Source organism: Ziziphus jujuba, chromosome 8 (genome assembly GCF_031755915.1).
Source record: "Ziziphus jujuba cultivar Dongzao chromosome 8, ASM3175591v1".
Classification (NCBI taxonomy): Eukaryota; Viridiplantae; Streptophyta; class Magnoliopsida; order Rosales; family Rhamnaceae; genus Ziziphus; species Ziziphus jujuba.
The window spans coordinates 8,702,818-8,725,746 of record NC_083386.1 but is presented as its reverse complement, the minus strand read 5'-3'; the positions used below and the strand labels follow the sequence as shown (position 1 = coordinate 8,725,746).

Genomic DNA, 22,929 nt, shown 5'->3' with positions numbered 1-22,929 from the left:
CAATGATTCTTTCAACCTTCCTCATATAATCCATGTAATAGCATATGGGCCCCACGTTGCCACATGGCTGCCAAGTGTGAAAGTTCATATTCTCGGATGTGTAACAATTTTTTATTATTATTATTATTTTTTATTTTGGTACTTTGCATCCAAATTAAGATAACTTTTATATGCCTCTTCAATTTTTTTTGTTTTTTTTTGTTTCCTATTAAGATAAAGTCCATGATTATATAATCTTAACAACTAGATTTTTATAAAATCAGTTATTACATGATGTGTATACTGTATAGGGCGAATTTGAACTGATTTATATGTTGAAATGGATGGTTAAGGTATATATATATATATATATATATATAATCGGTCAAGAAGTAAATGTATAAATGTTTTTAAGTGTAAAAAATAAAATACAAAATGTCCTTATAATTCAAGAGGGGAAAAAAATGTTATTTTACCTTAAATATCATGCATGATTGCTTGTTTAGGTAAGCAAACATATACTGATAGCGTGAGATTCTTTGTCCAAATAAGATAAAATTCAAATGATTGCGCAATTTTAATAAGGCGCAAGTTGATCGAATAAAGCACCATTCCAACATTAAATTTGCTTTCCTTGTTTATAACGTAATTTGATAAAAACTAATTAATTATAACGACATTAACTTTCAGCAATGTCCTCAATCCTTATGGATAATCCCGATGGTAAAATAATTATTTTCTCGGTAATGAATAATGATTTGTCTTTGGGTTTCACCCAGTACTTTATCCCCAAGAATAAAATAAAATAAAATAAAATAAAATTTTCACTATTTAAAGACAATATAAAAGGCTTCGTTCTCTGCCATGTTTTGGTAACGTAGCTTAGAAAAAAAAAAAACATAAAATTTTTAGAGAAACAATATATAACTTTACCAATAGTCAAATACCTTCTGAAGAATCCTTTCTCTCCTCATTTATTTATTTATTTATTTTTAACTTTAGAAATTCCAAGCTTCAACCATAACATAACTTAATGGAGTAACAAAAATTTTAAAGAAAATTCCTTCAACATGGAAATGTTTTTCTTTGACAACACGAAACCAAATATATGTGTGTGTGCAAATATATATATTTTTCTTTTTTTTTTAAAAAAAAAAAAAAAAAAACACTAAGGTCGTGCTTGTCAAAATTACAAGTAATGATGAATGTAACTTTTATAATATAAGTGGGGTAAAAGGAAACATTAAAGCAATAAGAAAAAGGAGTGGTTCACATTGTACTGGGTAAGAGGGATGGTCCATGGCATAGAAAGGCACTCAGAGATGCGAAGTTTCAATATGGAGATTATTACCACCCACAACCACCAAAAAAAAAAAAGGAAAAAAAGTTTCAATTTGGATACTGATTCAACTTGACTCCATAAATTCTCTATTAAAGAGTTCAGATCAGATTGTCTCTTTTTGACTGTTCCGTTTCCTTCTTATGACACATCATTTAAGCATGTTAGTTTAAATTTTTTTGTATAACATTGTTAAACCACTAATTAAAAAGACGCAAAAGGAGACATAGATAAGAATACAGATGTATCTGATTTCTAATGCTGTAACTTGTCGGTGGAGGCTTATAGTCCTGATTGTGCCACCAATACGTTATCTAATAGTGTGTTAACAAATTCATTAACCTTTGTATGAACCCCAGGGCACAGTTCATGTGGTGAAAATAATCCTACCCCAAAAGAGTAAAGGCAAATCCTCCTATTCCTCCGTCTCTCTTAACAAAAACATTGCATAACAAAAATCTAGGTCTTTCTAAGGAACATATATATATATATATATATATAATAGTTCTCCTTGGTATAACAAACGACTACACATGAAATATGTTTTATTTGCAAAATGCCACTTCAATATGTCACAAAACTACCATATAATTACTGTATATAATAGAATAATATTAGAATACAGAAGTAGCATACTACCACAAAATCAATTAGTGGAAAATCTTATGTTGGAAATAAAAGGGCATATTCACTGCGAAGGGACAGTTTCAATAATCATTCCAGCACCAACAGAGATACGTTATCAGAAAAACCTTTGCAATCGGGAGAAAGTGGGGAAAAAACAACAGTTGAATGGAATTTCAAAATCTGAGTTGCCAATTTCTAGTTAAATAGGTAAATTTAGTGAAAACGGTGAACCCACAGTCATTCTTGTGTATACAACTTTGCATGTAGTTTAACTGGTTAACAATAAAAAAAATTAGCTATAACAATTTAAATTAACACACAAATAAGATGGGATAACTTTATTTGCTTCTGTACAAAGGAAGAGGATTCCAACCCCAACTATCTCATATTCATGTTTGCAAAGGCAGCATGAATTCACCTACTCCATTTGGCCAGTTAGTGCGGCCTCTTCTTCTTCAGCATCTAACTCTTCCTCTACGCTTTTAACCTGCAAAACCATTGATTTACATCAGCCACAAAAACCAAATCAACCAAAAGCAGAAGGGAAGCCAAAGTCAATCACTTGCAAGTTCAAGCAAAAATTGAGCAGCCCGTGGCCATAATATAATTTTTCAAGAATTTACATGGTAAAATAGAATGCTAAATTTCAAAATTTCCCCTTCTTGCATGAGACTATCTAAAATAGTTACTTGATTAGCAGACAGCCAGTCGCAGAAATAGCAACAAGGATAGCTGGTGTAAGAAAAAGAATCTACCAAGTAAAAGACTAGCACATCAACCAGCAAGCAGATACAGAGACAAGAAACAGAGAAGAGTGGGCTAATCCTGAACACCTGGTTCAACTATTCGATAACTTTATAATCCATAGCAGGTAGTAGAAACAACATCAACCAGAATGCGCACACACATGCATGAGAGAGAGAGATCTACACATTCTAATTCTTTTATTCGGGTTGCTAACTCAACAGTAGAGTACTCGGGGGGGGGGGGGGGGGGGGGGGAGAGAGAGAGAGAGAGAGAGAGAGAGAGAGAGATGACCAATCCTCAACACCTGGTTCAAAGCTCCCATAACCATCCTTTAGCACCACAAAACCTTACTACATTTCTTTGACCATTATAAATCTATAATCCCTCAGCTATATGCACTCTTGGTATACCGTAAAGTTAATACATAAGATGCATCCTACCCAGCATTTCTTTACTCAGGAACAGTTACATAGATACGTTTTTAAATAACAGGACATAAAGTGGGCCTTATACATTCATAACAATAAATCATCAGAAAAAGGGGATTGATAGGATTTGAACAGAAGTATGTAAAGCCAAGTAGGATTGGGAACCATGTTAAGATACCATAAATACCAAAAGCTTAAATTGATGGTAACTTAAAAAGTGAAACTACTATACCAATATAACATTTGATCAAGGTTCACAAGATTGAAGGGCATCACAATATGTCTGCTAAAGGGGCTCTCTCCTTTATATAAAGGGAAGTCTATTTTACAGTGGTTAATTTCACCAGGCCAGGTTCTCTTCTCATTCTATTCATTACCGGAAAGCCATTCTTTTCCCTCCCTCCCTCCCTATATTAAATAATCTTTTTAAGTCTAGGCTTGTAAGAACGAAGGGTATCAGCATATATCTGGTGAAGGAGCTTTCTCTTTTTTATATAAATGAATGCCTGGTTTTTCTGGGATTACATCACCAGACAAGGTCCTCTTCTTCTTCCATTCATTAACAGCGAGCCATCGCTCTGATATACAATACTGAGGACACTTTCTTATCTATGCTAGAGGTAAAATAATAAATGTTCAGTCCCAGATACAATAAACTCAAATTAAACATACACAAATTGTCATAATACATGAATTTTCATGTGTAAATTCCAAGAAAATATTTATCATATAAACAATAGAAAGTGTAATGATACCTAGACAAATAAAAATCCAAGAAACGCTTGTAACTTGTTACCTCAGGTACATAATGCATAAGCATATTTTCAATGCCAGATTTCAGAGTGACAGCAGAGCTTGGGCAGCCACTACATGCTCCTTGCATTCTCAATTTAACTGTGCCAGTTTCTCTACAAGGCATAAAGACAACATATTCCAAATCATATCAAAAAGGTCAAAAGCTAAAATTTAAATAAAACGGACAAGGAAAAAAATGGCATATGTCCTCATTTATTAAATAAAACATAATTAAATGCAAAACATACGGATCAAATCCCCGGTACTCAATGTCCCCACCATCATCTTGCACTGCTGGTCGAATACGAGTTTCCAACAATTCTTTAATCATGGCAACAATTTCAGAATCATCCTGCAATGCAACCATTAAGAAATAATATAATTGAAAGTGATTGACACAGCATGAAGGGATTGATACAGCTTTCTTTGGAAATTCCAGATTAGAAACTTGGGTTTTTCACATTTCAATCCCATTGGGATCTAATGAATAGAATAAGGTCTTGATGATCAAGTGACTTGGGTTTTTCTATGTGCAAGGTAAACCTAAGTTTCAACTGATCATGCTCAAAACTACGTGAGGAACATATTTTGATCCTGTCACTACAACAAGTTAAGGTCCATAAAATCATAAGAAGACAAACAGAGCCATACTTCATGAATAGCAGTGTCCTTGGCTGCTGCAGTTTCTGAGTCAAGAAAGAGTGGCTGGCCAGAAGAATAATAGTCCATGATTGCCGCAAAGATTTCAGGCTTTAGGAGATCCCAAGAAACATCTTCTGTTTTTGTTACAGTAACAAAATCTGATCCGAAAAACACTCGTGTTACACCTGCATCAAAAAGGAGTTTGACTATAAATTTACTTCTCCAAAAAATATTAAGAACAATAATAACATTCTTTTTCTTGAAAAGGGTACATCAAAGGTGCATCATAGCAAGATTCTTGCACTTGGCCTGAAGTTACAGACTATAGCGCCCTCAAATAAAAAAAACCTAGTGATGTGTAATCAATTCAAATACTTACGATTCACGGCATATCAGAAATGTTGAGAAATTAGTTGTGTGATTATCATGTGACCATTTATTATCTACTGTCCACCAAACAAAGTTCTTTTAAAAAAAAAAAGAAAGAAAAATTGAAACTTTAATACCATAACAACTAGAGAAATTAAAGAAATTTAAAAAATAAAATAAAATAAAATACTAAGATTTTTAGCAGCAATAGAATGGAGAAAATTCTGCCTCTTTCTTATATTATTTAACGACTCATTTAGAATTAGTGATGCAAGTAAATGGAAAGCCAAATTCTTAATCTCAACTAAAAGCTAAAACACTTTCTTTCCCCTTCAAAGTTTATACCAAGACTATTGGAATTAAAAGCCATACTAAAGTTTAGTTAGTAAGGTTGTCAAAAGCTTTTTCACCGACCTAAAATAAACAAAAAGATAAGCAAATTTAGAACAGAAATGAATACTTTGGTACAACATAGATATACTAGTGAGATAAACAATCTTACCATCGATTCCAAAAATGGCCTTCGCAAGTGGTGAATTCATCGCACTACGAGAATTTGGAAAATCTGCACTGCCCACTTCCATAACAGGCTTCCCAGGATAGAACATCAGAGATAACGGATTGGGAGTGGATTGGGTTTGTATAAACATGCTTCTCTTTTGCCCTGTAGAAAGTGTAATCCCAAACATCAAATCCAAAACCTTTGTTCAGCTAAATCCAAACCCAATCTCATCAAGCAGAAAAAAAGGCAAAAAAAAAAAAAAAAAAAAAGACCCAAAAATATTCATTTTCTTTTCTATTATTATCCGCAAATTTTCCCAGAAGCCAAACAAAGCAGAGATGCTGAAGAAAATCAAACCAAATTGGAAATTGTAAGAAAGAAGCGGACTAACCTCCAGGTCCCCATTTCCCATAAGGCAAAGGCGAAACTGCAGAATTTCTCAACGAGACAAAACCGTAGGGAATTAATTGGTCAGAGAAGTACGACGTCGTTGCAGCAGAGGAAGAAGCAGAAGATATATACCCTTGGCGAGAAATGGAAAAGGGGAAGAAGATGGTATTATTTTGCGTCGAAGAAGTTTGGAATATTCTTCTTCTTTGGGACGAAAAAGCTCGCCCTACCAATCTTCCTAAAACCCTCATGCCGCCCTCCTTTTTTCTCTCACCTCTGCAACTCTCTCTCTCTCTCTCTCTCTCTCTCTCACAGAGCAATGGGTGGTTTCTCTGTTTCAAGCTCGTAACTCGGAAGCAATTTTCTCTCTCTGTTTTCTGTTTTCGTTTATTTTTATTTTATTTTGTGAAAGAATTTTCTTTCTTCTTTCTTTTCCCACCCACATCTTATTTTATTTTATTTTGTTTTGTTTTTCTCTGGAATATTATTTTCTAGTAATTAATAATTCATACAATTATATTAAACAAGGTAGATAAGATTTTTTTTCTCTCAAATTATACATTTTTTTATTCTATTTTGATTTTATATTGTATGATTTTGTTTTTATAAAATATACTTTAATTAATTTTAATAAGTAGAAACTAATATGATAAGAAAAAAATGAACTCAAAGCAAAAATGTGAGAATATATTTTCACACCTTTTATAATTGTATGACAAGTCTAATAAGTGAGCAAATAAAGGTCTACGAAGATACAAAATATATATTATATATTTTTTGCTTTTTCCATTAAAAAAAAAAAACCACTTTTACTTTTAAAATTTTTAATAGAAAAGAACTAATAAATAAAAATTATCAACAAAATATTTTAGGGGGAAAATTTTTTTTTCTGGAGCATCAGACGGCAGAGAGAATGGCATAAAAAGGAGATAAAAAAGAAAAAGCCAATAAATAGTAGTAGCACGTGCGAAAGAATATCGCACGCTTACCATCTCCAACACTCTCTCTCTCTCCCCTACCTCGCGAAGGAACTTCATCGTCAAACCCTCTCTCTCTCTCTCTCTCTCTCTCTCTCTCTCTTCCCTCTTCCTCTCTCTCTCTCTACCCTAAATTTCGCAAACCCTAATCCTCCATTTTTCACATGAAATTCAAACCTCAGAATCATCCTAGCGTTTCAGAGGACACAGACTTTTTTTCATGATTCGTCAGCTACCTTTCAAGCCCTAGCAGCAATTTTTTTTTTTTCTAATTTTTTACTTTTCTCTCACCCACACCATCTGTGTTACGTGCGAATAGCGACGACCATGGAGGGCTCTGTGCAGGAGGATCTCGGAGCCCCTGAGTCATGGGAGGTCGCCGATTTGGACGAGTCCATGAGCCGCTTGATGCTCTCCTCCTCCAGGAAGGACTCCAAGACCCATCTTGAGTTCGCTGATGTTTCATCAGCTTCCGCTTCTTCTTCTGCTTCTTCTTCATCTTCTGTCTCGGATTCTTCGTCTTCTGCTGCAGTTGGTGGTGGTGGGGCTGGTGGTGACATGGTTCCTGATGACCTCATCAATCAGGTCGATCAGTTCCTTCGCGAAGCCTTACAAAACCCTCGCGAGCGCCTTTCGAGTGAGCTTTTTTTTTTTTTTTGGGTGTTTTTTTAATGTATTTTTATTTATTTATTTTTACTTTTTTGTGTTTTGATGTATCATTTATAGCGGATAGTTCTTGTTGATTTGTAATTTGGATTGCACTTTAGGCGCTTTGAATGGATTATACCCGCTATTTCTATTGGTTTGCGATTTTTAGATTCCTTATCCTAGAAGCTAAGCGAGTTTATTCTGGCTTGTAGAAGTGAAAGTCTCCGTCCGTTGCTGTGAATTTGGGAGTTTGTGGTTTTATCTGTATTTCTTCAGTCTCGTTTTGACATCCTTATTTTTTTTGGCAAACAAATGAATACGCTGTGTCTGAATCATATTTTAGTTTTTTTATAGGTTTTGATTTTGCTACCTCACGTAGTTCATGTGATAGAATCCCAACTGTTAGTTGATTCATATATGTGTCTTTTTTTGGTGTTTGTAATTAGATCAATGTGATTTTGTCTTTGGATTTTTTTTTTTTTAATTTTTTTTATCTGGTGTTGCGTGAATTTTTATAGAGAATTATCTGTTTCTAAGGAATGCAATGATTGAACATTAGAGTAGACTAAGACAACTCTTGAAAATGTTTTGTATCTGAAGCGGAAAGTTCAGAATTTAATTAATGAGGACTGCGATATTAAGTTCCTAGGTTGTAGAATTATGAGGCATGTTTTTTTATAGGTGTTATCTTTTGTAACATTTCTATTCCTTAGCATCAAACCTTGGATTAGGATTATATCACGATGTTGCAATAACATATTAGAGGAAAATATTATTTATTCTGTTTGTCAAATTAAAAGATATCCTATTTCTACTTGGGCTTTGCGCTCCTTAGTCAGGAACGGCTAAAGCTAAATTAAAACCAATTAATATATATATATATATATATATCTTTACACAGAGATGAACATGTAGAAGAAGTCGTACAGTAACATTATGTAGATTTTAAGACAAACCAAATGTACAAATTTTGCTGAAGGTCTGTTTTATTTCACAAAATTTAAGGGTCATGTAATTATTTCTTTTATACATGGGAGCAATGGAGGGTCTTACAGTACATTATGCTGTCTGTTTAGACAATTTTTAAGGGATCATCATCATCGTTAGCAAAATTTGGTGAAGGGCCTTAGAGTTACATTATAAGTACATTATATAGATATTTAAGGCAAGTAAAAATTTGTCTATTTTGACAAAATTTAAGGGGTCATATAATTATTTCTTTAATATATGAACTACTGTTCGTAGAAAGAAGTCCAGGAATTAGGCCAAAAGGAAAGATGAGGGGGTGGGGTGGAGCTTAGGAAACTTAAGTTGCACATAAAAAAAATTTATTTATGGCACATGAAACAATTATGTTAAACCTACTCAATGTATCACCTGGTTTTATAGAGAACTGTTCCAAATGGCTTTCCTAAGGCACATTTAGATTTAGTTTCTTAAACAGCTTCTCATATCAACATATAGCTGAATGAATTCTCTTTGTAAGTTTTTCCAACTGTCTCTTTTATGTAAAAATTCCTTTTGTCAGGGTCACCACTTTCCCTCTTTGCTAAGAAAAATTCTAATTAACTTTGAATCTCATGTATTTTAAATTTTTTAATATAGTTTTTAACCATTTAATTTAATGATTGGGAATTGAACAAGAGTATTTTGTTGTTTAGACTGCCATCTAGGGTATATTCACTATTGCTTTATGATTTGGCGAAGCTGTTGTAAGTTATTATTATGTTTGCAATAATACATGTTCTATTGTCATCATTTTCTTGATAGGTTTGTCATTAGAAATTTATCATCATCCATTCATAAATATTCTGATATCCATTTCGATTATCAACGTATTGATTTCCCATCAATAACAGGTTTTTTAAAAAACAAAAAAAAAATAAATAAATAATAAAAATAATTGTGAGTATCAATGCTGTACATCAATGTTACTGATTGGTTCAGCTGATGATCTTTATTTATTCTGTACAGTTTTGAGGATGGAGCAAGATGTTGAGAAGTTTATTCATGACCCTACTCAACAGCAACTAGAGTTTCAGCAGTTGCCTACTTCTTACTTGCGCTTGGCAGCACACCGGGTGGCTCAACATTACTCACTTCAATCAATGGTTTTATTAGATAGCAACTCATCTGATGGTTCTGGTTCCAGAATAATTGTTCGTAAAACTAATGAGTGTCGACTGCCTTTGATTCGCCTTGCAGACATCCCAGTAAATTTACCATCAGAAGAAAATAGTGCTCTAAAAGTTGCAATTAAACAAAGGCCACAAAAAAGGTCGCAGAATGTGAACAGTGCAAATTCAAATTCGATAAAGTCTAGCAATTCCAAGAGTGTTGAGGAAAGGAAAGAGGAGTATAACAAGGCTCGTGCTCGAATATTTAACTCTAGTAGTAATATAAACATTGGTGCAAGTGGGAAACAGGAAAGTGAACTAAGGCTGCAGGATGGTTCTCAGCATGGTTCCTTGGGGATCTCAAAGATGGAAGATAAATCTGTATCGGTCATTCCTGAAATAAATTCTGGTAGAGGTTTCATTGATTCATCAACAAGTAGTGTAAGGGCAGCTAGAAGTAGGATAGAGAAGGAACCAGTTGTTAGGTACAGACCAAATAATAGGGTAGCTATATTTCGGGACCGTGAGGTGGACCGCAAGGATCCTGATTATGACAGGAGCTATGACAGGTTGGCTTTTCATCTTGTCTTTTGTTTTTTCCATGCCCATGTGGGTGGTTTTGGTGAATGTGGGGGGACATCTTGGCGGTCAAAAGATAGTTGATTATTTTGTTTCTCTGATAAGAATAGATTCTGTTTTCTCTTAGAAATATTTGAAGGATAAAATCTTGTCTTGTAACTGTCGTCTTGTTAGATATGAGTGTGTCTATTTTCCTTTTCAATAAATAACTTCTATCTATTTTCATTATTAATAATTTTCTGGTAATGTGTATATATATATATATATATATATATATTTATCTATCCTTCCTGCAGTAGCTTTTTGTTAATAGGTTTTGCAATCAAGCGTTTACATTGTTCTTTTTTTGCCAAATCTAAGATGCCTTTTCAAATTATTAAACAATGCTCTTTGTGTTTTTTTTTTTTTTTTTTTTGGGTCCTTTTGCATTCCTCTACCACCCTTCAAATATTCTTTTGTTGGGCATATTTCTGCAAGATGATCGGTCAGCAATTAAAGTTACCTTATTTTCTATATGGCTGATTCATTGGTGACTAGTCACATTGGAAGCATGAATTTCCAGGAAGAAGTTCAGTGTACACCCAGCCCCATGTTTTTCTATCCTTAAAACATAGTATCTCTTTTTCTTATCTACCCTATGTTCTGTTAATCTCAGGCTACTTTATTTGTATCCTCCTATGAATGATTGCAATCCAACAATATACGAACTGACTTCTGGCCTATGTGATATAATAGCTTGTGTAAGCTGCAGATTGTGATGGGAAGTATTGGATTACTAATATTATGTTTAGAAATTAATAGGATTAGATCGGCATGTTTTGACTTTTTTAGTGTGTCCTAGTTTCCATCTACCCTTTGGAAAATTTATATGATTATATTTTGAGATTAGCTCCATCGATGGTGATCTTTTAATTTGAAGTTACTCTAAATGTTGGTAAAATATTTTTCAGGTATATGCAAAGATTTGATCCTGGTTTTGGGTTTAATGGAGGACCATACACCATCCAGCCTATGTATACCCCTGCTTTAAACTATAACACTGAATTTCCACAACTTGGTTCTACTCATAGGCCGCAGATTTCTGCTGAACCTCAACCCCGTCCGCTACCTCAACATTTACCTGGGCCATGGGCCGCACCATCAGCCCCCGCAGGACTTGGGTATGGTCATCCTGAGACCATTATGACACCATTTAATCCAAGTCATGTTGGTGCACGCTCCGCATCTGGCATGTATATGCATTCCTCTCAGTATCCTTGTCAGCGCCCTGGAATGCCTTTCATTCATCCTCACGAACATGTTCACCAACAATTTTCACAGGTATGGTTTTACTCCTGATCTCATTAAGTAGCACTTTAGTACTTTGTCAAGCAGTTTAATTGTGCTAGAATAGTAATACTGGTCTGAGAAATTGACCACCTCTGCCCTTCTTCTTTTCCTCAAAACCACAGTTGCACATGTGCATGTGTCTGCATGTAGACATTGTGTGCAACAAAATGAATGATATTGGCTTGTCTTGACCCACCTGTTTAGTCTTTCATGAAATTCCTGCATATAATATGCTTAACTGGTTAAACCTTACATGATGCATGGTTTCTTTTTTACATTCCAATTTTATGTATTAATTTAAGGTAGGTACTGAACTTCAAGCAACAAAATAGAGTCACTTTTTATTGCATTATAACACTTGCTGCATAGGTGAATTATTTATAAAAGAAATGCGTTTCTTTTGAAATATTTGTGTTCATCTAGCCTGTGTAAGTTGTGATAAAATTTGAATGTAGTGTTATGCTATTGTTAGACTTAGCAAGATCACAGTGAAGATTGTTCAGTAATGAGCCACCTCATGAGGTTTCGCCTCCTATCTCCTGTCATATTCATTTTTAGCCATCTGAGTTTCGTTTTGTCATACCTCATATGAAGAGGTAGTTATAAAAATCTTAAAACAAATTGCATAGCGTTTTCATGCTTTCTGTATCTGGAATTAGCGAAGATGTGAACAAAGCAGAAGATTTAGGATGCCAGACCATTGTGATTTATCTGAATAGTGATCCGTATCTGGAATTAGCGAGTTTTTTTATTCATACTCTCTTCTTCCCCCAACGAACTGTTCCCCCTTTCAGCCTCATCTAGGTTAAAGTGGAAAATCCAATGTCACTGAAAAGCAAAATCACCAATATTCATATGCAAACACTTTTGATATTCAAATTTAAAAATGAAGTTATGGTATTATTTTAGTGTCTATGAGTTATTCTTATTTAACTTCTAATTTATCTTATAGATATGTTGTGTTATTAACTGGTTTCTCATTCTGTAATCTGTCCTAAGAACTTTAATATTTTTGTGTGTATGTGTTTGTATAGTCTCATCAACAACAACCTGATGCAAGTTTTGGATTAGCCCGGCCCCGATGAGGGGCTGGGGCCATGCCTGCACCCTGCCAGTTGAGAAGTTAAGCTTGAAGCACGATGGGCTGCAGAGCCATATATCTCTTAGCTGGTAGGAGTGCAGGCAGAGTGAACTGAGGTGGATTAGGGTGGATGTTTCAATTTTGAGGAAACCTTCATCAGTCCATTCTGCCATCTCGGTTTCAAATGAAGCTTCTCACATCTGTGATGAATGATGAAGAAGAAGCTCATTAAAATTGGCAAAATTTGTTGGGATGACCTCTCTGAAAGAGCTCATTGTTTTGCCATTGATGATGAAGCATGGAATAGAAGAAACTTACCCGACACTGGGAAAGTATGTGCTCAGCTTTGATGAAGGTATGCTCGCTGAACCCCCTATCAAGCCTCGTTTTGGTTTTTTGATTGGTCTCTTTTTTCATCCCCCTTTATCAGTTTGAGGACTTCAAAACCTAAATTTTCCCTTTTGATATTCTACAGCACCAGAAAGAGCCACAGGAGAGTATTATGTGTTACACAAGATTCTATATGAAGATATATTATACAGATTCAGCTACCAGTAAACTTGGTGTGTTCATCGGGTTTCGGCAGAAGATCAGACAGTTGCAATTGCAATTCTTTTACAGTTTTTAACACCTGATTCGAGAAATAAGCAAATCACGTTCTGTACCATATGATATTGTTTTCTTGTGTAATTTTACCTTTCGTCATCTTCAGCAAGTTGTTTGCACAAATTGATACTTGCTTAATGCTTTATTCTTTTCATTTTTTTATTTTTTTGTCTAAATCTCTTACCAACCTTATTGCATGGTTGCGCACCCTCCCACTAAAAAAAAAAAAAAAAAAACCAAATAAAATAAAATAAAATAATTGCTCAGCCCCCCACCAAAAAAAAAAAAAAAGAAAAAGAAAAAAAAAAGGGGAGAATCATGCCAGTTTAAGCAATTCTAAGATATTTTCTGCTCTTAAAATTGAGACTATAATTCTACGATACCACCAAGCTGCCTAAGACTTTGCCCTTTAGCTCTTTAACCCCCGTCTGTGGTTTCATAAGAAGTATGAAAAAAGAAAATAAAATAGTATTTCACTCATTGTTTAAGTGATATTTTCAGAAATAATACTCTTATTCGGTTAATTGATATTGAACGAGAACCATATACTATTATAAATTCTCAATTTTTGGTTAATTTACTTCTAGTAACATAACAATCTGTGTTGATTAAGGTAAACAAGTAAATTTACCATGGAGTAAATTCACTATTAAGGCAGCCAAAAGAAAAAGGATGTAAATATTTTATAAAATAGGGATAATCTTGACTTTTTAATTCTCCGAAATCAAAATAAGAAAACCCAATTACGCTCAGGCATCTATTCTTATGGATTGATGACCCTTTCTTTTGGTTTCTAATAGAATCCCAGTTTGAGTGACAAAAAAAAAACGAATGGTTTACATTACAAATATCTTACCCTTACTGTTAGCTTTCCAGGAAAAGTTATGACAAATCTAGAGGTTTGGTATCATTCCCTACATTAAAAGACAGCAAGACAAAAAATAAATAAATAAATAAATAAAATAATAATAATTATTAAAAATAAAAATAAAAATGGTAGTTTGGGATCTAATTATTCTTTCAGCCTTAAGAAAGAAAACATCTTTTCCTGATAAAGCTGGTAGGGATAAAATTTCATGCCCTACAAATTATGCAGACGGATTTGATGCATACATCTGCCTTCAGAAAAGGAGAGCATTTAAAAGGGACAGATTGGTTCATGGTTCTATAATTTTTGGGATTATGTTGATCTAGGTTTTATGATCATATTAGATAATCAATTAATTTGTTTTACTTAAATATAATCCTCAGCAGTATAAATACTGAGTGATGACTTTTTAAACGGAACAATCAAACAAAGATAGTTGTTATCTTCATTTAATGTCTTAAGTTCGAATAAGCTCAAAAAGTGAAAAAACGCTTATTTTCTCTTTGCTAAATATTCAACTTTGAGCAACTCAAGATGTTCACTAATACTCTGGTGAATTTGTAAAGTGTCTCATACATTATTTTAGATCTGAGAAAAACAAAATAATATGCTAAAGAATTTGAATAGATGGCTTTTAAGAAAGCAAATCTGGTATCGATAAGCCTAGAAACATTGTGTGAAACATGTTAAAATGAATTTCAAGAAGCAACCCATCAAGGAACTCCTCGGTCACATGAAGTTCTTGTAGCAAAAAATGGTCACATGAAGTTCAAGCTTACTTTTTTTGAGCTCCAAAATTTGAAATAAATGTCTGTGTAATAATAATATTCTTGTTCTAACTTGTGGTCTAAGCAACTCTTTTGAATTTGCTTTTAGTAGCACAAACACTCACTCTTACGTGCAATGCCATCACCACTTTTACGTGCACCACCACCACAGCTCCATTAAAGCTTATTTCTTTTCTTTAATTGCTAATAATGTGACGGTTAAAGTTCTTGCATAAACATGATGTTAATACAGGAAAAAAGGCAGACAAGAAGGCTTTTTTGCAGTAAATCGTGTGGTTTTGGGATTCTTTTGCTTCCTATATATTCAACCATACTCTTCATACTTCACAACCATTGCCTCTTTCATTCTTCACTTGACAAGACCAATACAAGGTTTGTTTTTTTACATACCCTAATTTCTTCATTTTTCTCCCCTTCTGTATATACAAACATTCATGCATATACATACATATATTTATAATATATATTTTTATTTTTCCTAATTGTGAGAGCGTGAGTGTGTCAGTCACTCTTCCCTGTCACCCTTGTTGCCAAATATTAGACAACTTGGAAAATTTCTAATTTCATATCTTCATTTTTGGCTCCCCTTAGTTTATATACATACGTGCAAATGTGCATACTATATATATATAGCCAAAGGCTCTTATTCGGGAACTCCCAAACAATTTTTGTTTGGGACAGTATCAGGCAACATATTGCCTAATGAAAACCCCAGGCAACATGTTGCCCAACGCTATCCTGGACAAAAACTGCGACATGTTGCCTAACGCTGTCCTAGACGAAAACCGTCCAAGATTTCTGTCCAAGATTCCCACATAAGAGCCTTATGGTGAATACATATACATATATTATTATTATTATTTTCCCTATTTATGGGTCTACTACTTTCTGATGGAGAGAGGGAGAATCACTTTTCTCTTCCACCTAGTTTCCAAATTTTAAATATGCTGAATTAAAAAGATATTATCTTGTTATGCCTGCAATGACTTCTACTTTATCATTGCTTCTCAACAACCTAAAAAGAACGTGCATTTGAGGATCTTTTTCTAATTTCAGGGGCAATAGGAGCAGTCCAGCATGGAGAAACTGAACTCGGAGCTATATTTGCAGAACTGTTACATAATCCAACAGAATGAAATGTTAAGGAAGAAAGCTCAAAAGCTCAACAAGGAGAATCAAGCTTTGTTGTATGAGCTGAAGCAAAAGCGCTCATGTGCAAACTCCAATCAGAACCCTGATACTGAACTTGAGATTAGATCCACTTCCTCCTCAGGTTCTATCAATTTGAGCAAACCTTGATCATACGGAGGCATTTTTGCCACAGAAGCTTTCCCTTTTCTTATGTGTGGGTCATTTAGAAACGAAGTATTGATTGTATATTGGCTTCCAACTAGAGTTCTAGTTACCTAAAAATAGTTTCCAACCCAGAAAACAACAGAAAATGTTTTAATTATAGTGATAAAACATAATGCTTTTAACAAAAAAATTGGGTGTTAGTACAAGCTCCCTCTCTCACGTTCATTTGTTTGAACTAAAGTTCTAGTTACCTAGACAAAAATGTAGCCCAAAAGAATGTTCACGTGCGGAGGAAAAAATAATGCGATACGGCCATCCCTTCAGTGAGGTTATAGAAAGGACATATAAAAATCCTACAAAGGGTGACTGTAACTTACAAATCCACTTTCAGCTTCCCATCAATACTCGAGAAAGTTTGGTAGAATGCCTTGAAATGCTTGTAAGCAAAGTCAATATCATCCTTCCCACATATCTCTCGCACACTGCAGTTAATATAGAAAAAACATAACCCAACTGTTAAATCTCAATAAACCAGAACCAAAGAGAAGACAATATCTTTTGTGCGAGTAAAGGGCAAAATAGTCTTTTATTTCATTCCTCAGAGGTTTTGTCAAGAAATTCCTGTGTCACAAACAGACTTGAGTTTTGTTTTACCAAAGATAAATTTGCTCAAATTTCCCTATATAAAGTAGATAAATAAATGGAGTACAAAGAAACGAATAACAATGCCCATGCCTTGAAAATATTGAGATAACCAAATCCTAAAGATAACTGATAATGCTCAGACAACAGGAAATACTATATGAAGAGTGGTACTTTTTTTATCCAACAGTAACGGGCTACCAAGACGTATCCCAACAAATAAGAGGTTATTCTAAACTCTTCCCATATATCTCCCTCTGTTTAGGTTTATGAAGACTTTAACATGTCATTGAGTTCAAAGAGCAATATCATTAATCAAAGAAAAAGAAACCATTTTGATACCTGTGCATGGAAAGTTGAGCAATGCCACAATCAACAGTGCGGATGCCAACTCCAGAAGCAAGTATTGGACCTATCGTGGATCCACATCCCATATCATTTCTCACCACAAATTCCTACAAAAATAGAAAGGAACAAGCAAAATGTCATCCCATTATCATGGGTAAAGATTATAAGAAGAAAAGCAAGGATCATTGGTGATATATCTAATCATATGTAAATGGTTCAAACTAAATAACAAAACAAAAACAAAAACAAAGAGTTTTAGGATAATTTAATATACAATAAGAATTAATGGGTTTGTGTGTGATGACAATCAACAATTTCCTGCAAATTGATCAGTTATAGTGGCCCAACTTGAGTTGGGTAAAAATTGTACAACCAAATTAATCTAAAGACTTGAGCTTCAGATTCTAGAAATGAACCTCACAGATAATAAGGCATCATTATAGTTTTATATATGCAAAAGTTAAAGGAATCTGTATCATTTCTGTCAATATCAGTGATGACCTTAGAAGTCCTATTATCAATTTATTAAAGTTTGTCATATAGTTTACAAAACATAAATAATCTCATGAATAGGATATACATTTTCCTTTGGTCCTGAATGGTTAAAGGCCTAATTGTTGAATTTGTTTAACTAAAAATATTAGAATAAAATTACAATAGCAGAATCACTTTTCAGATACATAAGGTAAATTTCCAGTGATTTTGACACCAATACAATAATTCTGTTAAAGTAGAGGATAGTTAATGTTTGAGAAAATCAGTTTGGCCTAATCTAAGATGTTACCTGAGTCGGTAAGTTATGCATTTTGCCAACTTCTTTAAAAAGAAAAGCTGTGACTCCACTAGTAGCATACCGCTGGTTTGCATTATGCTTGATAACAAGTCCCTTTTGCATCACTGGTCGGTGGTGTTCTTCATGCTTATCAGCGAAATTTGGGTGGACTCCATGAGCCATGTCTGCAGACACTAATAAAAGCACCCCAAAAATACGTTTGTAATTTATTTACTTCATTTACTCAGATAGAAACTTAATACATTATATGTGCCCAACTTTCTTCTGGTTTCATGTGTCAAACTCAACCTTTCTTGGGAGTAAGACTAGTTATTTTATCAATACTTATATTATTTAAAGGGTATGCGATTGACAAACCTTCAACTTGAGAACTCAATCCTATTTGAGAACTTTTCAGACATGATTTATCATATTTCTTTTTGAAACATTCATACACTACAAGTTTACTATTTATGCATTATTTGATCATTACTATTGTTGTAATTGATGCATTATTATTTTAGTTTACAATTCTATATGAAATTATATGATTTTAATAAGATTTCCATTGTTTTTGTAATTCTTTGGAATTTTTATCGACATTGACATTTTGTTGACACTTTTTGTAAATCCAAACCTGGCATTTTTTACTATACCAACATTTGATATATATAATTAGGTCCACTACCATTTATGCATTATTTGTTCATTACTATTGTTGTAATTGATGCATTATTATTTTAGTTTACAATTCTATATGAAATTATATGATTTTAATAAGATTTCCAATGTTTCTGTAATTCTATGGAATTTTTATCAACATTGACATTTTGTTGACACTTTTTGTAAAATCAAACTTGGCATTTTTTACCATACTGACATTTGATATACATAATTAGGTCCATTACCTGTTCAAACAGAGAATTTCACAACGTACATGCCTAGTTCTGTACATTTTAAGGATTTTTCTAGTTTGAATATTATGTAAATGTATCTACACCCTATGTCTATGACTTCTAAATGCAAGTTTTCACTTGTTTTGATTCAAAAATTCAAAACAGTCTATGATGATGCCTAGAGTTACTGTATATTAGGGCTATTCTTAACTTGAAATGGAACTTCAGTCACTATTGATTATTAAAGCCAAGAATGCCAGTTGAGGATTAGCTTTGTAAAAATACCAAGAAATGATTGGCGAATTGCACGTTCAAAAGCACCTTCACCAACATATTTCTCAGCCAAGCAACTAACTATTCGTCTCATAGCCTGAAACATGGTCGGTGCACCAGCCCCCTGAATTGAGCCTGAACCCACCTAAACAATAAGAGAGAAATAAAATTTTGTGAACTGTCTAAAATAGCATCTGTACAGATAAAGATTGCCTAACAACTCCAACCTCAAATAGTGGCATGCACACTGGTATGGTAGAACTTTTAACTAACATAACAATAAATGTATTACATTTATAATGTGAACCATTACATAGAAATGGCATATTGTTTATATGAAAGTTCCGTTTTAGTCATTGTTGTCCTTAATAGTAAAAAAAAATAAAATTAGCTGATGCAGAAATGTAGCTTGGAAGAGTTGTTTTCACAGTATGGTTTCAATATATACAAACTACAAAATAAGGAAAAGAAAACTTCATTGAATGTAAAATTAAATAGAGAAGTTACCTCTTCATTATCAAATAAAGCAACCATCCGGATGGCATGTTCACTTGATAGGTCACTTGGTGATTTAGATGAATCAATAAGAGCCCTTAACGCACAATAACTTGAAGCAAGATTATCTAATCTTCCAGAAAAAATAAATTCATTGTTTCCACCTCCAAGACAGCTGGGTTGGGTATCGCAAACATTCAACTCAACTCCCACTATGTCATCAATGTCACAACTCAGCTCCTCTGACAACACCTAAGCAACAAAATTGAGGTACAATGTCATCAAAGATGTTTTTGGCACCTATAAATAGCCAAAAGTAAACCCACGAATTAATATGTTTTCATAGAACTGACTTTCCAATGAATTAATATGTTTTCATAGAACTGACTTTCCAATGAATTAATATGTTTTCACAGAAGTGACTTTCTTAAATTTTAAGAAACATATGTTTTCTAATAAATTATTTTTGACATTACAAGCCTTTCCCACCTTTTTAGCTGCATTTGAAGGTAACCAGTAAAGGCTCTATACACCAATTTTCAAACGTATTTTTATGCATTTAGCAACTTGGCAACTCTGACATTTTAAACTTATCTAAGATTCGTAACCAATAAATCGTAGAAAACCAAAGGATATACCTCCATAAGAAGTGGATGATGAGTGGACTTTGAGGATGCTGCAGGACTCTTTTCTTTTGAATCAAGAGATGTTTCCTCTAGTTTTGATGCAAGTAACGGAATAAGATGAGTCTCTAGATTTGGTTTAAATCCATCCTTGTTCACTGTGCTAAACAACCAAAACGAAATGAAAGCCAGTGGTAATAGAGTGAGAGGAGCAATCATGTGGGCTACATATGAACATAGCACTTAAAATGATATGTAAGATATTCCCTTTTTAAACTTAATCTGATCTTATATAACATCTTGGGTTATATACTTTAGGATCCTTACATTTTGCTTCAATGGTACGTGATTTTAGAAATGTAATATTAAACTTTGGGTGACCACATTGAATTTATTTAAGCTTGCCATAGACATGTATATTTTAGGATCCTTACATTTTTCTTCAATGATATGTGATTTTAGAAATGCAACATTGAACTTTGGGTGATAACATTGAATTTACTAAAGAATTAGGTCATATGACAAATTATAAAATCATACAGATGAACAGAATGAGTTATGTCCTACAGAGCCAGAATATGTAACTTGCTAAAAACATAAATTAGAGTGAAAATTCCCTACCTTTACATCAAAACAATTAGCAGTAACAGATTATATGATTTGTTCAGGAAGGCTCAGGTAATCCTTAATCAGAAATTTATATACCCAAGATATAGTTTGTGTAAGCTGGCGATAAACTTTGACAAGATCAAAATTGGACCTTTTGCAAGTTTCGTTGCATATATAGTTGAAAAAGAATCCAGTAATCTTACATTATCATAATAAGTTGGAAATTATTAACAATATGAAAAACACGGCTGAGGAGGATAATCAAAGTAATATATCAACATATAACAAAAAGCAATAAGTTTTAAGGAACGAGTGGCAAACCGGTCAAGATGAATAGCAAGTGTTGGTATCCGTAACAAAGGCTTCTTCACTTTGACAAGTTTGTGCAAAAACGAACCATTGCTGCTTCTCAATATCACTCTTCCAGCAACAGTTAAGTCTCTGTCAAACCAAGTATGCCACAAACCACCTCCATAAGTTTGCACATTGACCATTAGATAACCAGACTTGGAAGATGCAGATTTTGGTTTTAATTTTAGGCATGGGCTGTCTGTGTGTGCAGCAATAGCATGAAAACCATTCCCAACAGCATACCTGCAAAACTAAAAGCAGCCACTGATTGATCATCACTAATCATGATAAAGACAAATATACAAAGAAAACAAACTACAAATAAAGTTATTAACATTAACAAGCTAGAAAGAATGAAACATGGTGTTAAGATAAATATTATATGAACATATTAAACTTTAGAGGGAAAATAATAAGAACTAAATGACAAACATGTCAGAAGAAAACCAATGCCCTACCAAGATGCAGACTAGCAATGGTGGTGAAGATGACAATAAGGACAACTACCATAAACTGACGACTCAAAGAGAAGACTCATACTCTAAGAAGCTAAATCAATGCAACATTCAAATTGCTAATAGCTAATTGGTTCATGCCCCTGTTGCTTTCTTTTCGAATCTAATAAAAATTTTAAAGCTTTCACTGGGTAGAAGACTTTTTTTTTTTTTTCCCACTCACTTCTCTCCAACAGCAAATGCAACCAAACAAGACATATTCCTTGTAAAGAAATAGCGTCCTCCGGGTTTCAGCTCCCACTCATCATTCTCATTTAGTAAATGAAAACCAGCAGCAATTAGCTGACGCTTTGCTTCAGCTGCAGAGAGAACACATAAACATAAAAAGCCAGGCCAAGCAAGACAAAAAAAATAAAAGAAAACAAAATAAAAAAGTAAACTTTTTTAGTACAATAAAAAACCCAACACAGAAAAAATTAGGCAGAGCAAAATTTAATAGCGACAATATGTGTGGGAGAGTGAAAGCAATATGTGGATTACCCGTAGCATGGAATTGAGTCCAAGACTCGTTGAGGTAGTCCAGCAAATCCCCAACAATGGACGCACTTGTTCCACCCCCCGAGCTCTGAAATGTCACAGAAAATTTCAAACAAAAACAAAAACATCAAATTTTCAATCAAAAAGGCAGCTAAATTTCAAAAAAAAAAAAAAAAAAAAATTCCAAACAAAACAACTTCATATATATAAACAAAGAGAGAGAGAGAGAGAGAACCTGAGGGTTGTGACGAGAAGCGGAGCAGAGGAGAGGAGTGGAGGAGAAATAGCGAGAGCATGGTGGGGCAGAGACAGAGAGAGAGGGCTTCCAACGAGGGAACAGTACGGACGTCGTCGGCCTGAGGCTTCCACAAGGAAGGTGAAGGTGATGCAGCACCTGCACCTGCATTTGCACCCGGCTTATCATCACTGTCATCTCTCACACTGCTTTCATTTTCTTCCTTCCTCCTCCTTTTTTTATTTTTATTTATTTTTTATTTTTTAAGTGTGTGTGTGAAAATTACATTTTAAAAATAATTTACAAAACTCATCATATTTTAATTGTTTTTTTATTTATTTTCTATTTCAAAACCCTTCTTCCCTTTTCTTTTTCAACTTTTCAATGCAATTCTCATAAGATATTTATTATTATATTTCATTTTTTTAAAAAATAAATAAATAAATAAGTTTCTAATACAAACTTTATTTTTTATTTTTTTATAAATTTTGGTACGAGGATATAATAACTTTTAACTGCTTCTATTTAATACATTTATTTGCTTACTTCCAAATCAAAAACTTAAATAATTAAAAGTTGATTGTTA

General features: G+C 33.7%; 3 protein-coding genes across 8 annotated transcripts; 1 reads left to right on the top strand and 2 right to left on the bottom strand.

The window, feature by feature from the left end:
* Nucleotides 1-2,113: 2,113 nt before the first annotated feature.
* LOC107413028 (nifU-like protein 4, mitochondrial) lies at nt 2,114-6,230 on the bottom strand. The gene is made up of 6 exons (XM_016020878.4): nt 5,820-6,230; nt 5,429-5,590; nt 4,567-4,742; nt 4,164-4,267; nt 3,917-4,028; nt 2,114-2,432 (listed from the first exon to the last, which is right to left on the bottom strand). The coding sequence occupies exons 1-6, from the start codon at nt 6,067-6,069 to the stop codon at nt 2,364-2,366; spliced, it is 873 nt and encodes a 290-aa protein (XP_015876364.1). The 5' UTR covers nt 6,070-6,230; the 3' UTR covers nt 2,114-2,363.
* A 491-nt stretch (nt 6,231-6,721) lies between these two features.
* On the top strand, nt 6,722-13,317 carry LOC107404075 (uncharacterized). Its single transcript, XM_016011021.4, has 5 exons — nt 6,722-7,432; nt 9,418-10,129; nt 11,090-11,459; nt 12,503-12,904; nt 13,025-13,317. The coding sequence occupies exons 1-4, from the start codon at nt 7,123-7,125 to the stop codon at nt 12,551-12,553; spliced, it is 1,443 nt and encodes a 480-aa protein (XP_015866507.2). The 5' UTR covers nt 6,722-7,122; the 3' UTR covers nt 12,554-12,904; nt 13,025-13,317.
* A 387-nt stretch (nt 13,318-13,704) lies between these two features.
* On the bottom strand, nt 13,705-22,611 carry LOC107413029 (probable aspartyl aminopeptidase). Of its 6 annotated transcripts, none has more exons than XM_048469498.2 (11): nt 22,344-22,611; nt 22,112-22,196; nt 21,795-21,930; nt 21,087-21,359; nt 20,172-20,319; nt 19,546-19,785; nt 19,051-19,183; nt 17,882-18,054; nt 17,092-17,204; nt 16,485-16,589; nt 13,705-14,069 (listed from the first exon to the last, which is right to left on the bottom strand). In XM_048469498.2, exons 1-11 carry the CDS (start codon nt 22,539-22,541, stop codon nt 14,063-14,065), a joined length of 1,611 nt encoding a protein of 536 aa, XP_048325455.2. In that variant the 5' UTR covers nt 22,542-22,611; the 3' UTR covers nt 13,705-14,062. The 6 variants fall into 6 exon arrangements, 3 of the variants coding, with proteins under 3 accessions (XP_048325455.2, XP_048325454.2, XP_015876365.3); XM_048469497.2 differs by having other exon boundaries at nt 17,882-18,063; nt 22,344-22,608; XR_007239461.2 differs by lacking the exon at nt 13,705-14,069 and adding an exon at nt 15,890-16,217 and having other exon boundaries at nt 16,359-16,589; nt 17,882-18,063; nt 22,344-22,608.
* Between the last annotated feature and the right edge of the window lie 318 nt (nt 22,612-22,929).

What these genes read in the sequence shown, in the direction of transcription:
- LOC107413029 (XM_048469497.2), bottom strand. Translation starts at nt 22,541, where the DNA reads ATGACAGTGATGATAAGCCGGGTGCAAATGCAGGTGCAGGTGCTGCAT. An exon ending in GCATTTGCTGTTGGAGAGAA is followed by an intron (nt 21,360 to 21,794) that starts GTGAGTGGGAAA and finishes TTAGTTTTGCAG; the next exon opens with GTATGCTGTTGGGAATGGTT. An exon ending in CTTGCTATTCATCTTGACCG is followed by an intron (nt 20,320 to 21,086) that starts GTTTGCCACTCG and finishes TTGGTTGTTTAG; the next exon opens with CACAGTGAACAAGGATGGAT.
- LOC107404075 (XM_016011021.4), top strand. Translation starts at nt 7,123, where the DNA reads ATGGAGGGCTCTGTGCAGGAGGATCTCGGAGCCCCTGAGTCATGGGAG. An exon ending in TATGACAGGAGCTATGACAG is followed by an intron (nt 10,130 to 11,089) that starts GTTGGCTTTTCA and finishes AATATTTTTCAG; the next exon opens with GTATATGCAAAGATTTGATC. An exon ending in TTCACCAACAATTTTCACAG is followed by an intron (nt 11,460 to 12,502) that starts GTATGGTTTTAC and finishes GTGTTTGTATAG; the next exon opens with TCTCATCAACAACAACCTGA.
- LOC107413028 (XM_016020878.4), bottom strand. Translation starts at nt 6,069, where the DNA reads ATGAGGGTTTTAGGAAGATTGGTAGGGCGAGCTTTTTCGTCCCAAAGA. An exon ending in GAGTACCGGGGATTTGATCC is followed by an intron (nt 4,029 to 4,163) that starts GTATGTTTTGCA and finishes TATGCCTTGTAG; the next exon opens with AGAAACTGGCACAGTTAAAT. An exon ending in TTATGCATTATGTACCTGAG is followed by an intron (nt 2,433 to 3,916) that starts GTAACAAGTTAC and finishes ATGGTTTTGCAG; the next exon opens with GTTAAAAGCGTAGAGGAAGA.